The following is a 16,288-nucleotide window of genomic DNA, read 5'->3' as shown; positions in this document are numbered from 1 at the left end:
CGCCTGTGATAGCCTTTTTTACGGACAATAGTTGTTTCCGTGATTCCTTATTTGGACTACCTCCTGATCTGAGCTCCAGCCAGGACCCAGATCCTGGAGAGTCTTAGTTTCAACCTCAAGACCTTGTCTCACTTCGGTTGGATGGTCTTTTGGGACAAGACCAACTGCTCTCCAGGGGTTCCAGTTCGATGCGGCCTCTGCACGCTTTTGATTCCGCCGACTCTTTTCAAGATTCTGATGCCTTCGGCTCCCTGCTCCAGTTTCCATTCGCTTTTGCATGGATGTCCTGGGTTGATTTGCGGCGGTCGTGGAGGCCGTCCCATTTGCCCAGTTTCATCACCGACTTCTTCAACTGGTGATTTTCTTCCGGTGTGACAGGTCTCCATCGTCTCTCGGCCGCAAAATCGTCCTCTCTCGTCAGTCTTGTTGGTCCCTTCTATGGTGGCTTCGTTTTCCCCCTCATTTTTTTCGGGGGTGTTCCTTCCTGTCCATCCCTGCCAGTCTGTAAGACTGGGGAGGTGTTTTCAGGGGCCGCCCGGTCTGGGGTCTTGGCCCACCGAGAAACTTTTTCCCCTTCAACATTTTGGGGCCTAGTGCAATTCTTTCTTCGCTTGCTTCTTGGGAATTTCCCTCCTGGGCGGAACTCAGGTTTCCGGCCATCTCTGTTAACTTCAGTCTGGCCGTCCCTGGGATGTGATCTTCTCGGCCGGTCCTCAGTCGTCCAAGGCACTGGTCCCTACATCCAGGGGTGTTTGCTGTGATCTGCAACCCCTGGGGCGCTCCAGGTGTGGACCTCTGCTTGTCCCGCCACAACTGAAGCGTTCCTCTCTCTTGGTCGAGCCTTACCCTACCTTGTCTATTTGGTGGTCGGGCTTTGCCCTACCTTATTTGTTTCCTCCCTTTCTTCTCTTTTTGGGGTCTTGAGGAAACTCTCAGTGGGACGTTTCTGCCATTCTAGTGGCCCAGCCTGGGCCTGGCGGGCGTGGTACGTCGTCATGGTCAGGCTCCTGAACGACTTAATGTTGCGCCTTCCCTATCGTCCAGACCTCCTATCTCAGGTCTCCTGTTCCACCCCTATTACCGTCTCCGCTTTGACGGCGTGGCGGTCGAGACCGCAGTTTTGAGAGCCGCGGTTTCTCTTCCCAAGTCATTCGCACCATGCTCAAGGCTCACAAGTCCTCCTCGGCAAAAAATTTATTGCCATACCTGGCGGTCTTATTTTAGTTGGTGTGAAGCTCAGGTCTTGTGGCCTGTTACCTTTTCGGTTTCCCGTCTTCTCTCGTTCTTGTAGTCGGGATTGGAACTGGGGTTGTCTCTCAGTTCCCTTAAGGGTCAGGTTTCGGCCCTTTCTTTCTTTTCCAGCGTCCTCTGGCTTCTAATTCTCATGTCCGGACCTTCCTTCAAGGAGTGGTGCATGCTGCCCTTCCTTATCGGTCACCTTCTCCCCCTTGGGACTGGAATCTGGTTCTGGGGGTACTCCAAGGTGAACTTTTTGAACCCCTTGGGGGGGTGTCCCTGCGCCTCCTTTCTTGGAAAGTGGCGTTTTCTTGTTGTTATCTCCTCCATTCGGAGAGTGTCTGAATTGGCAGCTCTCTCCTGCCATTCTCCGTTTCTGGTGCTTCACCAGAACTAGGTTGTCTTCCGGCTAGATCCTTCCTTTTTGCCTAAGGTTGTTTTGGCCTTTCATCTCAATGAGGACATTGTTGTTTTGTCCTTTTATCCCGCTCCTTCTCATTCTAGGGAGCATTTACTCCACAAACTGGATGTGGTTTGGGCTGTTAGGTATTACCTCTCTATCTCTTCTTCGTTTCGTCAGTGCGATTCCTTTTTCGTCCTTATGGAAGTTCGTCGTAACGGACAACCTGCTTCCAAGGCTACCACTTCTCGGTGGATCCGGTCTGCCATTTCGGAAGCCTATCGCTGTAGGGGGAAGATTCCTTCCTTCAGGGTTGTGGCTCATTCTACCCGTTTCTGTTGGAGCATCCTGGGCTCTCCAGAACAAGCTTCGGCCTCGCAGATTTGCAAGGCGGCTACTTGGTCGTCTTTGCACACTTTCTCGAGGTTTTACCGGGTTCATACCTTTGCATTGGCTGATGCTAGTCTGGGCCGTAGTCTTCTGCAGGCGGCAGTGGTACAGCCGTCTGCCTGACTGATTATCTGCCCACCAAAGGGACGGCTTTGGTACGTCCCACGGTCTGTGTCCCCCCAATTGAGCCGATAGAGAAAAGGAGATTTTTTAACACTTACCGTAAAATCTCTTTCTCGAAGGATCCTTTGGGGGACACAGCTCCCGCCCTTTTGGGTTTCTCTTTGGTTCTCTGTCCAAGGGTGTGTTCAGTTATATATTTTCGTCTGGTTCCCGGACAGTTTGTGTTTTTCCTTGACCTGTCGGTCCTCTCCTATTGCTCTGGTACTAAAACTGATTACCTCAGGGCCTGGACGCGGGTATATCCTGCAGGGAGGAGCCGACTTCTTTGTTACCATAGTGTCATACCTCCTAGAGACAGCAGCATACACCCACGGTCTGTGTCCCCCAATGGATCCTTCGAGAAAGAGATTTTACGGTAAGTGTAAAAAAATCTCATTTAAAAAAGAAAAAGGGATTTCAGTAGGGCTGCTACTAATGATTATTTTCATAATCTATTAGTTGGCCAGTATTATAGGGTGTTATAGGGTACAGTATTATAGGGTGTTATAGGGTAGAGTATGATAGGGTTTTATGGGGTACAGTATGATAGGGTTTTTATGCGGTACAGTATTATATGGGGTTATAGGATACAGTATTATAGGGTGTTAGATACAGTATTATAGGGTGTTATCGGGTACAGTATTATAGGGTGTTATCGGGTACAGTATTGTAGGGTGTTATAAGGTACAGTATTACAGGCTATAATGTATCGCAGTCTGGGTACAGTATATTATAAGGTATTATACAGCTTCTACTATGCCCCAGTCTGCAAAATATAACACCCTATAACATAATGTACCCAAACTGCGACATATAATATGGCAGTTGTCTTTAAACTATCAACCTCCAGATGTTGCAAAACTACAACTCCCAACATGCCTGGACAGCCTTTTGCAGTTTTGCAACAGCTGAGGATAGGGGAGATGGAAAGCAGGGTTGGGAAGAGACCACTGTTGTAGGGTATTATATGCTCTTTAGTAGTTTAGGGCAGAGGAGAACACAATCCCCCTTGCCCCAGGAGCCTCAGCAGCAACAGGGGAGGAGAGGCAGCTGGCCAGTAACAACTGCAAGATTTCAGGATTATTTTAAAATATAGAAAGTAGAAGGAAAATTAGAAAAAAATTCTCAAAAATAAATGTTTAACATAAAGACTTAATTTAAACAATGACACATTCACTTTAGGCAACTCACAGGTAAGTGTGTGTGTATATGTGTATATATATATATATATATATATATTCATTTTAAGTTTATTATGTTTTTATTTGGTGATATAAAGGGTATAGGGACTGTTCTATCTAAGGAGAAGAGATAGTTTAGGCTGATGCACATATTAATATGGAGAAAATATATAAGTGACAAAGGATGGGGAACAGGAACACATGGTCTGGTTAGGGAGCAGATTTTTATTCTGAGTATTCTGTTTGTATGGTAAGTTTTATTTATCCTAGAGTTTAGAAACACAGCAAGAATTTTCCTACCTTTACTGTTTGGAAAAATCTTTTAAGGGTCGGGTCACATGGGGCGCATCCGCAATGTATGTCACGCTGTGGATGCGCTGACGGCAATCACAAAGGGAAGCTCTGTATGTCCGCTTGTTTCGGCAAATTTCCCACTGTGGAATACGGGCGGACGCACAGAGCTACCTGGCCGCAGCTGAGAGCTGGCTCTGCAGTCCTTCTGTGTTGGCACATTGACAGCATGAAATACACTGCAGATGTACCCTGTGTGACCCTGCCCTTATAATAATTTATTTTTGTTCTGGAGCTTCATATTCTGCAGTGCTGTACAGAACTTGTCATCATTCACACTGGTCCCTGTCCCCATTGAGGCTTTTAATCTGAATTCAAAATTAGCCTATCACTATGTTTTGGAGTTTTGGAGGAAATCCATGCAAACACAGGGAGAACATACAAACTCCTTGCAGCTGTTGTCCTTGGTGGACCCAGGAAAATAGCGTTAACCACTGTGCCACCATGCCACCCATTGAGTTTACTAATGCCTGTTTTGTCTTTATCATTGCAGAATTCTGTGAATCGCTCCACAGCACAGGTCCAAATCTGCAAGTCTACACTCAGGATTCAAGGAGTGGTAAAGTGTAGAGGGTATGTGAGCAGCAGCAAGCCAAAAGTAAGAGACGCTACACAGGTAAGATGTGGTCTCATCTTTTACTCTGAAAACAGACACTACATAGCCAGTTGGGAGTAAACATGTCCTCTATTACAAGAGAGATCAGTACTAGAAACAGCACCTTACGTATTCCATTTAGTTTTTGTTGGAACCTCAGTTTATTAAAGTGTACCTGTCGTTAACAAAAATGTTTGATATAATGTAGATAATACTATTATATGTATATTTGTAATATACATTGTTTAAAAATGTGTATGTTTTTGAATAAAAAAAAAAATGCTGTCCCTGTCTGTGAGTCTCTATGAGGAGTCCAAATGCAGGAAGTGTGGGCGGGACAAGCCCTCACGCCCCCTCCCATAGACATGAATGGAGGGGGCGTGGCGTTATGTCACGAGGGGCATGGCATTACGTCACGTCTCCAGTCTCGGAAAGATAGCGCTTTCTGAGACTGGAGATGCAGCCCTGCATAGAATGCGGGTGCTGCACAGAGATCGTAAGGGGTCCCATTGGTGGGCCCCCCACAATCAGACATCTTATCCCCTATCCTTTGGTTAGGGGATAAGTTGTCTTTGGCGGGATAACCTCTTTAAATGAGGATAAAAACCATGTGCAAGCGTTATCAACAGATATAAAAAACGTTACAACTTGCATTTGGTTTTTATCCTTGTTTTAATGGGGTACTCCCCTGGAAAACATATTTTTTTTTTTTAAATCAACTGGTGCCAAAAAGAGCTTTGTTAATTACTTCTATTAAAAATCTTAATCCTTCCTGTACTTGTATGCTCCAGAGGAAGTTCTTTTCTTTTTGAATTGCCTTTCTGTCTGACCACAGTGCTCTCTGTTGACACTTCTGTCCATTTTAGGAACTGTCCGGAGCAGGAGAGGTTTGCTATGGAGATTTGCTTGTACTCTGGACAGTTCCTAAAATGGACAGAGGTGTCAACAGAGAGCACTGTGGTCAGACAGAAAGGAAATTCAGAAAGCAAAGAACTTCCTGTGGATCATAACAGCAGCTGATCAGTACAGGAAGGATTAAAGCGCAACTGTCATGGAAATTATACCCCCAGACTAATAACATGACAGTATAGATGATGATACGTGTAATGCAGCTGTACTTTTGGCTGCTGTTTATCAGTCTTTATCAGCAGGAAAATAGTTTTATCGTGCGGTCAGCAACAGTCGGGTAGGCGTGGCTGGGGATCGTAATGCCCCGCCTCCACCACGCCTATCCCCTGTAAGTGAGCGCTGGACCACTGTGTGATTGACACACAGGTCCCCACCCCCGATGTCCATGATGTGCGGGCCGGTGTGACTCCACTGAGCCTATACATATAATGTGCACCTTTATGTTATATGATATACAGTGCCCGTACTCCTCTTCTTCTCATGGTGCCGGAGACGCGCTGCTTCTGCTCTCACTATAGGCACAGAGCTCGCTCCCGTTGTCTGCCACCAGCTCAGTGCGCCTGCGCAGTGCTAGAGGCAGGGAGCGAGCTCTGTGCCTATAGTGAGAGCAGAAGCAGCGCGTCTCCGGCACCATGAGAAGAAAGGAGTACGGGCACTGTATATCATATAACATAAAGGTGCACATTATATGTATAGGCTCAGTGGAGTCACGCCGGCCCGCACATCATGGACATCGGGGGTGGGGACCTGTGTGTCAATCACACAGTGGTCCAGCTCTCACTTACAGGGGATAGGCGTGGCGGAGGCGGGTCATTACGACCCCCAGCCACGCCTACCCGACTGTTGCTGACCGCGCGATAAAACTATTTTCCTGCTAATAAAGAGTGATAAACAGCAGACAAAAGTACAGCTGCATTACACGTATCATCATCTATACTATCATGGTATTAGTCTGGGGGTATAATTTCCATAACAGTTGCTCTTTAAGAATTTTAAATAGAAGTAATTTACAAATCTGTTTAACTTTCTGGCATCATTTGATTTAAAAATGTTTTTTTTTCCATGAGAGTACCCCTTTAGTAAATTGAAGACTTCTATTACTGCTACCTAGAACTTGCCTTGTTTTTTATATTATTTACCTGATGAACTTCCTATAAGGAATTGTAAAAAAGCCCCATGTAATCATGGAAATTAATTTTTATGATTTTTCACAGGCTATAAAAAGAGATCTTCAGAATACCTTATCAGACCGCTGTGAAATACTTTTTGAGGATATCATCCTTAATGGATCCCAACACGGTGAGCCGCAGCATCTAGCACTGTCATACTCTGACTAGTACAGAGGCAAAGTGGATGCGCCGCTCTAGTAGTAGTGTTACTTATACTAATATTTGCTACAGAATTTCCGCACAGGAAAGGCCCTGTAAGATGTAAGCACTTAGTCCGCCCTCACTCCCCATGCAGTCACTTCCTCCCTGAGTCTGCTGTGCTGTGCTGGGTCTCTTCATTCAATCACTGCAGGCTGCTCTGTAACCCCCTCCTCTCTGTTTTCATGCTGCAGTCTAATAGGACAGGAGTGAGCACAGAAGAGTGCTAGTCTCCCTCCACCATGATTTCCATATAAAGGAGATCAATTTTTTTTTAGGTATTATGTACATATTTAATATATTAGAGAGGCTAATGTTTTGCCAAGATGTACAACAAATAAAAAGTTTTTGATTCTGACATTTTCCTATAGACTTCAGTAGTAAAATTGACATTCGCAATAAACGCGCAGGTGTTGCAGATTTTGTTGCAGAAATGCTGTGGGTCCACAGCAGAATCCACCACTATGGATTTGAAATGCATTGTATGTACAGGAGCAGGAAGTCATGTTTATCATTGGATTCATACTGTGAGCAGTGATGCATACAGTACTATATGAATTCGGGTAGAAAAACAGACATGGTGCACATCTACAATCTTGTATAATGATCCGATTGCTTCTCAGCATAATATCAAAAACTAACAGGTTGTTATTATACATTTTTGTTCAAAAAGTACAAGCCCACTCGCCACGTCAAGGCCACCTATTTAGAGTGGGTCCCTAACGTCCCTAGCATAAAATGGCGCAGCACCGGGCGGCGACCACCTCTGCCGCGATACCAGAAAAAAATGTATACTAACAACCTGTTAGCTTTTGATATTATGCTGAGAAGCAATCAGATCATTATACAAGATTGTAGATGTGCACCATGTCTGTTTTCTACCCGAATTCACACTGTGTTTTCTATCTCCTCCTTTTTTTTGTTTGAACATGTGCTGCACTCTTCCCCACCCCCTCAGCCCAACCCTATATAAGTAGTAGTTAGCTGCACATGGGCCATTTCTTTCCTAGCAGCCTCCCAGTCTGACTGGGAGCACATGGTAAGTGTGCTGTTACACCTTGTTCACACTGGTGTGGTGCTGTGCGGCGTCCGTTGCTGCCGTGGCGCCGTGTCTGCGGGGAGGTGCGACCCATAGACTGGTTTGAGTGGCATTGGGGTCGCTCTGCCGGTGGGTCGTTCCCCCCTGTGGGCATTGGTGTCTCGGCGGTGGTGGTCGCCACCCAGTGCTACGCCATTTTATGTTAGGGACGTTAGGGACCCACTCTAAATAGGTGGCCTTGACGTGGCGAGTGACTAGTACTTTTTGATCAAAAATGTATACTAACAACCTGTTAGTTTTTGATATTATGCTGAGAAGCAATCAGATCATTATACAAGATTGTAGATGTGCACCATGTCTGTTTTCTACCCGAATTCACAATTAGTACTATATGAATTGCTGCCTACTACTGTATAGACATGAACCAAGAGTCCTGTACGCAGCAAAAATACAGCAAATTTACATAGAACAGTCTTTCCCAAACAGGGTGCCTCCAGCTGTTGCAAAACTATAACTCCCAGCATGCCCGGACAGCCAAAGGCTGTCCGGGCATGCTGAGAGTTGTAGTTTTGCAACAGTTGGAGGCCCCCTGGTTTGGAAAAACCATCATAAAAAATTTACCTAGCGACCTTATCGAGCTCCTTCACTTTTCCTCTAGTTGTAAAAAATTATTGGCCGTAATGTCGCCTAACATTAGGTTCCATCTTGTTTCTCACCTACTTTCTAAAATGTTTTCTTGTAGAGTCTGAGAAGGAGCACTCTCCGCTTCCTCAACGCATATTCATTCCCGTCCCTGGCTCGACCGTCATGTTTTGTGACTATGTTTTCGGAGACGAAACCGAGGAAGACTTAGAGAATCGGATCTTTGAGATGTTGGATCAAGAAGTGCATTATAAAGCTCTAGCGTTCGTGGAGGAGACGAACAACCGAGAAACACACGGTACGTAGCAACATGTTAAAAAAAAACATAATAGAAAGCCGGATTTGGTTTCTGGCAGTTTCCTTTTTTTACTCTTGGATAGATCTGTCCGTGTCATTTTCTTTCCACATTTACAGATGTAGTTGTTGTAACCCTGTTCCGAAATGAGCAGGGACACCTGTCGATGTAAGGAGTATGACATAAGACAGGACTTGTATCCTGGTTGAATGACTCAGTGTGTCTCCTCATTGTTTTACTGCAGCCCCGGCACCTGTGTGGCTTCTCTTTTCTGTAGGCGCGCACACCAGATGTCTAGTTAAGACTTTTCCCAAGCGGCTGTACTATTGGTGGCGCACACGTCTCTCCTGTATAAACAGTGTAGCAGGGGTGTGTGTGCTTTATGGCAGCTGCAAAGCATGGGAGGTATTTTTTTTAAAGAAATCTCAGTAGACTCTTACAGTCTCCAGGAAGGGATTTTAGTACAGCGCCTCCCCCAGGGATCATGACTTGACGAGCGATGCATACAGAGACTTATCTGTGTTTATACATCGGTCCCTCAACTTACAATGGCCTCGGGTTACAATATTTTCGGTCTTTTTTAGACCATTGTAACTTGAAACCAGACTCAACATACAATGCTATGGACAGTCCAGATCTGTAACAGGTGTCAACCAACCAATCAGAATGGGCATTCACTGGTAAAACCCCTGTATTACTGAAGTGCATGCACTGACTCCCTGTCTGGTAGCGCCCCATAAAGTACAGGGTGGTACTACATGTTCTGTGCTACTCTTAACCTGTGCCACAGTTACTGTAGTTGCTCCAGGTTGGGGAAGCTCTATTTTACATCTTAGGACACTGTGTACTATACAGGACCCTGAAGAAGCTCCTGTCCTCTACATAGACAGTGATTTACAGATGCCAGCAGCTCTTTCTTACTTTTTATATGTAAAGACTTGCATTATCTGTATAAGCTATCTACTTATTTGGCTTTAATCCTCACTTTTTATGACATTTTGGGGCTTCAGAACCAATTACCAGATTTCCATAGAATTATGGTCTCAACATACAATGGTTTCAGCATACAATGGTCATCCTGGAACCAATCAATATTGTAACTTCAGGGACCAGTGTATAGGATTTACAGTAGTATTGCTATCCCGCCTTAAAAGGGTTATCCGGTAATAACTTATCTTCTATGGCAGTGAAAAAGAAATCCCAAGTGATCTCACCCCTCTGGCAGTATAGAAATTCCAAACACAGGTGCTCCAGAACGCTCTTGTATGTGAACTTTTATGCAAATATATAGGAAATAACAAGGTGGTTCCTCTGCAAGTTCCGTCGAATTAAAATGTCCTTTATTGTAGATTCATAAAATAGTAAAGCCAGTACTATGCATCATGGTAGCATATTGCATTAGACTGACGCGTTTCAATCAACTAGATGCTCCTAGTCATAGTCTATGCCAGTGGTTAGACCCTCTGCGATCTCCAGAACTGGGCCCGTCTGAGCCATCTGGCCCCCACTTTTCAAGACAAACTGGTCTAATCCATGTCGGCCCACTCAGCCAATCACCAGCTGAGACAGGACAAAGCTGTGGACACTAATTGGCTGAGCGGGCCATCACTGCCAAGACTAGTATGCCACTAGACTAGTGGGGCCATTTAAACTATGGCTATTGGCCCCATCGCTGTGAACATGTGATGTTTGTGCGACAGCGAGGAATTTAAAGGGCCGCACGAACGATCCAGCAATCATTCATGCAGCCTAGCCGCACAATTAATCAAGCCTTTTAAAGGCAAACAGGCACTAGATTGCTGCTTATTCATTTGCAGCCCGTCGGCCCATTTAGAAGAACCCTTAGCTAGGCCTGCAGCAGTGCAACAGAGCTGTCATGAAATTGCTCACTCTATAAGAAGACTCTGCGCATATAGTCACAGTATATACGGCAAAGCCAACCAATGATTTACATGCTATCTTCATTCTGTGGGTCAGAACGATGACAGTAATACCAAATTTATATAGATTTTGTGATGTTTTACAAAAAAATTTTTTCCAGATGTGTTCTCTGGTTGTCTTGGTCTTTTCACTGACAAATTATACTCCCTTAAAGCATACCTGTCACATCACAGAAAACAATAAAACTTCTATATGTTACTCACTGGGTCATGTAGATTTTTTACATGTCTTTTTTTTATGTGTCTAGCTTCTCTATTTGGCTACAAATCCCTCTGTTCTACTGCTTGCTCATTCTGACATCCAATTCTTAGGAAGGGGTGTGTCCGAGGCAAGCACTGAGCCCACCCTCAGTCACCATGCATTCACTTCCTTCCTTAGTCTGCTGTGCTGTGCTGGGTCTCTTCATCCAATCACTGCAGGCTGCTCTGTAACCCCCTCCTCTCTGTTTTCATAGGACAGGAGTGAGCACAGAGGAATGTTAGTCCTGTCCTCACTTCCTGGACTTTGTCCCTGCTTGTACTTCAGCTGGGACAAAGATGATGTTGAAGTCGGACAGGATTATGTTTTGAATGGTATGGGGACCTCTAGTGGTCTTTTTTTTTTTATAAGGCATGATTTCTGTATATATACTGCAATACAGTTTATAACCTTGACCGGTGATCTCTAAACTGTGGACCCTCCAGTTATAGCAAAACTACAATTCCCAGCATGCCCGGACAGCCAACGGCTGTCCGGGCATGCTGGGAGTTGTAGATTTGCAACAGCTGGAGGTTTACACTGCTTCTTCTCATATGTTTAACATTTTTGAAATCTAACACCGCGCAAAGTCATTGACCAGTAAGGCGTTTGCTATGCAGATACAATAGGCATCGAAGCCACATCCTGTGGAAGGTTTACATTAGTTATGCATTCGGTCAAACCCATGTAAGCGTTAGTATTCCTGTGGTTGACGTGTAAACCGCTTGGATCTATTGCATAACACAGCTGGCGGGAGGAGGCCACTCTATTTGCGGATAGAGTTTACTTTTGTACATGTAAACTTTGGAATTAATGGAATTGTTTACCGCTGATTTATTTCCCATCTACTTTATTCTGTTTGAAAACGGAAAAAAACCTGCAGCGTGTCCCGGATAAGTGTGAACATGTGCTCGATGGACTCATTTCTGCCATTCGGTTAGTTTAGCCTTTGACGTCACCAATAGAGTAGGCTTATGTAAGCTCGAGTGGGTGCAGTAAATATTGTTCTATGTTTAGCTCTGTCATTGTTGTATACAGTAAATTTCGCATAGGCAGGGTGCTCGCGTGCTTAGATCGAATCTGACACCCTGTTCACCCGCACTAAACCCAGTATACAGGGTTATTGTGCGGGTGAACAACTTTACAAAGAGGGGTCACTTACTGTAAATCTGTTGAGTATATGCAGAGTTCTTGCGCTGTAATCTTCAGCTGCATTGCACTCCAGAGCGCAATGGAGGCAGGGAGCCGGCTGACCCAGCTCCCCTGCCTTCTCCATATTCCCCCCACCCTGCTTCCTTCATTAATATGCTAGTGAATGCTGCAGGTGAGCACTTTGCTCTCTGTGCGCTCACCCACAGCATTCATTAGCATAATAATGACAGGGAGTGCCTTCGGCTGTCGGTGCATGCTGGGAGTTGTAGTTTTGCATACTGCAGTACAGGGTTAATGCCATACAGTAAGATTGCAATGTACACAGTACAGTGATAATGTATATAGTGATGTCACAGTACATGGATGCCATTTACAGTAATGTTAGAATTAGGGATGTCCCGATACCATACGAGTACCGATACTTTTTTTTTTTTAAGTACTCGCCGATACCAATTACCGATACTTCTTTCTATGTCATGTGACAGGGGTTTTTAAATAAAAAAAAAAATAAAAAATTTATGGGAAAAAAGGGGTGTTTTTTTAGTTTTAGAGGAAGGGCTTTTTTATATTTAAAAAAATAATAATTCTTTGTCGTCTCCATTGGGGGGCACAGAGATCGTGGTATATCTTGCTGCCACTAGGAGGCTGACACTAGGCATACAAAAAGAAAGTCGGCCCCTCCTGGCAGGATATAACCCGCCTACTGACTCTGAGCTAATCATAGTTACATAGTACGGTTGAAAAAAGACATACGTCCATCAAGTTCAACCAGGGAATTGAAGGGTAGGGGTGTGGCGCGATATTGGGGAAGGGATGGGATTTTATATTTCTTCATAAGCATTAATGTTATTTTGTTCCAGGAATGTATCTAACCCTGTTATAAAGCTATAAATTTTTCCTGCTGTGACCAGTTCCTGAGGTAGACTGTTCCATAAGTTCACAGTTCTTATGGTAAAGAAGGCGTGTCGCCCCTTGAGACTAAACTTTTTCTTCTCCAGACGGAGGGAGTGCCCCCTCGTCCTTTGGGGGGGTTTGACCTGGAACAGTTTTTCTCCATATTTTTTGTATGGGCCATTAATATACTTATATACATTTATCATATTCCTCCCTTAAACGTCTCTTCTCAAAATCAGTTTTAGCTTAGTGTCAGTAGGAGGCAGACACAGGTCTGGAATTCTCCAGACCTGGTCTTCTTTTATATTTTTTTAGCTAGGGCCTGTTTAGATTTTTTTCTCCTTTTTTGTTTCTTGTTTTTAGGTGGATGTTCAGGAGCATGGTGCTACCTATTCCCCCATATGCGGTTAAGGGGCACGGGGCCCACCAAAGGCCAAAGGTCCCCCAAACATCCCTGCTCGTCCTGCTGTTTCAGCCTGATATGACGCAGGTGACCATAGCTGGCTGAAGACATCCTAGGGGAGTATGTACGGGTTAAGATGAGTATGTTCCCCCCTTCCCCTTCTTTCCTTCTTCCTTTCCCTTTTTCCCCTGTCTTTTCCCGGGCCCCTGTCCTTGGGACCCCAAGTGGGTTTCCCTATCTTTTATTATTTTCTGGAACATAGTTGGGGTTACTGGGGCAGCTCTATCCCCTATTCCCCCTCCCGCCGCCGCTTACTTTTCTGTTGCTCTGGCGCACCGACCGTGGTCCCTACCTTCTGGGCTGCGGCCGTGCCGCCGGTCCTTTTTACTTTTCACTTCGCCTCCGTTTGCACGCGGCGGCGAGGGCATTAATTGAGGCCACGGCCTGTTCCGGGAATTAGCTGGTGGCACTCTCCGCCCTCCTTCTCCCCGCTGGCCAATACGTTTTTGCGCACGCACCAAGGGGTCACTGATTATCTTATTAACACGGTGCACGCGCTTCTGAGGGGTCAGCTTCTGGGGGCCTCCTCCTCTCCCTCCAATGGGAGCGCCGTCTAGGTCCCTGAGTCACCTGGCCAGTGCAGCTGACACCTCCCTCTTCTCCTCTTCCTGCTCAGCGTGCAGGTTCTCCTCTGCTGCCTGCTTCCTCAGCTCTGGCCACAGGACACAGTACAGCTGCAGCCTGCTTCTTCAGCACCAGCCACGGGACACATTTTCTTGGCTGTCTATTTCTTACTAGCACCTATGTCCGACCCCAGACCCGAACCACCCCCCCAGACAGGCGACAGCAGCCTTGGTCATCTACTATTCTTGTGTGGGCTGCAAGACCAAAATCCACCTGTCTCGCCTGCTCCACCACACGCTCCATCCCCCACTCCATCCCCCCTATGCCTTCTTCTCAGGATGTCCCTCTGGAACACACGGTGTCCCCCTCTCCCTTTCCCAGTTGATCTCCGACCTGGACTGGTCTTTCTTGCACATGAAGTCCCGCTCGGTCTCTCCTGACCCCCACTCTCAGCGCTCTCACAAGCACCCTAAAGTAATCTCGCCAGACTCCTCTCCAGAGTCGCATGTTCGGGATAGACATTCTTCCCGTAGGTCACGCTCCTTCTTCTCATGATGTCCCTTCACCAACTCACCGGCAGCGTCCCCACTCTGGGGGCCGCTCCCCCAGTGACCATCCAGGTCCCCTGACTCCTTGTTCTAGGTCTCACATGCCTCAGTCTAAGGCTACAACCGCATGCTCCCACTCTCCAGGGGAAGTAGCAGATGACGGGTCTGAATCCTCCTCGGATCATGAGGACCACTCTGCCGTGTCTGATATGGTGGACAGCTTGGTGTCAGCCATCAGGAACACTTTTCATCTGGAGGACCCAAGAACTTCGGATCCTGACTGTTTCGCAGCCAAGTCCGGTAACCATAAGCCTCCCTCCTCCTGAAGGGACGCCCCCACCCATGTTCTATTCTCGGGTGGATGGCCGTCTGTCTCTTTTCTGGGACGTTTGGCTGTCGCAAGTTCAGGATGCCTGGATCTGGGATGTCATTCCTTTCCCCGGGATCGTTTCTTCCGATCCCGCCCTCCTCGTTCCTCTTCTTTGGCGGCTGCCTTTCAGGTCGCTTTAAGTACCCTCCTCACTTAAGGAGTTATTGTGCCAGTTCCTCCAGTGGAGCGTTTTTCGGGGTTCTACTCACATGTCTTTGTTCTCTCCAAGAAAGGGGGCTTAAGCTACTCAACTGCCACTTGCGGCTAGGTCATTTTGACATGGAGTCCCTCAGCTCCGTGGCTGCGTCCATGGATCAGGGGAAGTTTCTTTCCTCGGTGGATATCCAGAATGCCTATCTGCACATCCCCATTTTCCCCGCCCATCAGCATTTCCTCCGCTTCGCTGTCGCTGCGGGTCATCTTCCTTTTGGCCTAGCTACGGCTCCCAGGGTTTTCACCAAGGTCATGGCGGCGGTGATTGCCATCCTTAGGGCCCGGGGGATCTTGGTCCTCCCTTACCTAGACAATATTTTGATCAAAGCTCTGTGCCGGTCCCAAAACTTGGAGAGTCTTCATCTCACTGTACAGACTCTGTCCGCCTTCAGTTGGGTGATCAACCGGGAAAGGTCCAATCTTTCTCCCTCCCAGTCCCTTGTCTTCCTGGGTCTCCTTTTTGACACAGCGGCTGCCCTAATTCGTCTTCCGTTGGACAAGCGGCACTCCCTGCAGGAAGGTGTCCGTCACCTACAGTGCCCCTCTCTTGTTCCAATTTGCTCCTGCATGAAGGTACTTGGCCGGATGGTGGTGGCCATGGAGGCGGTCCCTTTCGCCCAGTTCCGCTATTGCCCTCTTCAGATAGCCATCTTGGCCCGGTGAAACAAGTCACTGTCCATTCTGGATCGCTGGATTCTTCTTCCCCCTTAGTTCGTCGGTCTCTTCTGAGGTGGCTCCACTCTCCCTTCCTTCTCCAGGGGCGGTCATTTCTTCCCCTCCACTGGCAGGTCGTCATGACCGATGCGAGTCTCCTGGTTGGGTAGGTGTGTTTTTCAGGACCTTATGGTCCAGGGTCGCTGGTCTGCTCAGGAGGCTCACCTCCCCATCAATCTTCTGAAGCTCCGTGCCATCTCTCTCTGCCTCCTCCACTGGGAGATTCTCCCACAGGGTCATCCTGCAATCAGACAACGCCACGGCGGTGGCATATATCGATCGCCAGGGTGGCACGTGCAGTCGCTGGGCGAGGGAGGAGGTCCCAAGATTCTGCTCTGGGCTGAGACTCGGGTCCCCTCTTTTCGCGATCCACATTCTAGGTGTGGAGAATTGGGAAGCAGACTTTCTCAGCCACTCCTCCGCGAATACGGGGAAGTGGTCTCTACATCTGGGGGCGTTTGCGCAGATCTGGGATCTTTGGGGGACCCTGGACTTGGACCTCTTCGCGTCTTGCCACAACAGACAGGTTCCTTGCTTTGTGGACGCACTCGTCATCCCGTGGCGGTCCTTCAGTCTTCCTTACCTCTTTCCGCCTCTCCTTCTCCTGCCAAATGTTCTGAGGAAA

General features: G+C 46.9%; 1 protein-coding gene across 3 annotated transcripts in view; it reads left to right on the top strand.

Moving 5' to 3' along the window:
* ODR4 (odr-4 GPCR localization factor homolog) overlaps window positions 1-16,288 on the top strand; it is a 48,863-nt gene that overhangs the window by 26,224 nt on the left and 6,351 nt on the right. For all 3 annotated transcript variants that reach the window (XM_056523637.1, XM_056523639.1, XM_056523638.1), the window contains exons 10-12: window positions 4,214-4,336; window positions 6,439-6,523; window positions 8,373-8,570. In XM_056523637.1, the coding sequence (XP_056379612.1) occupies window positions 4,214-4,336; window positions 6,439-6,523; window positions 8,373-8,570 (406 nt within the window). The remainder of the gene's footprint in view (window positions 1-4,213; window positions 4,337-6,438; window positions 6,524-8,372; window positions 8,571-16,288) is intronic.

This window comes from Hyla sarda, chromosome 6, assembly GCF_029499605.1.
Source record: "Hyla sarda isolate aHylSar1 chromosome 6, aHylSar1.hap1, whole genome shotgun sequence".
NCBI lineage: Eukaryota > Metazoa > Chordata > Amphibia > Anura > Hylidae > Hyla > Hyla sarda.
This window is presented reverse-complemented; position numbering and strand designations above follow the sequence as displayed.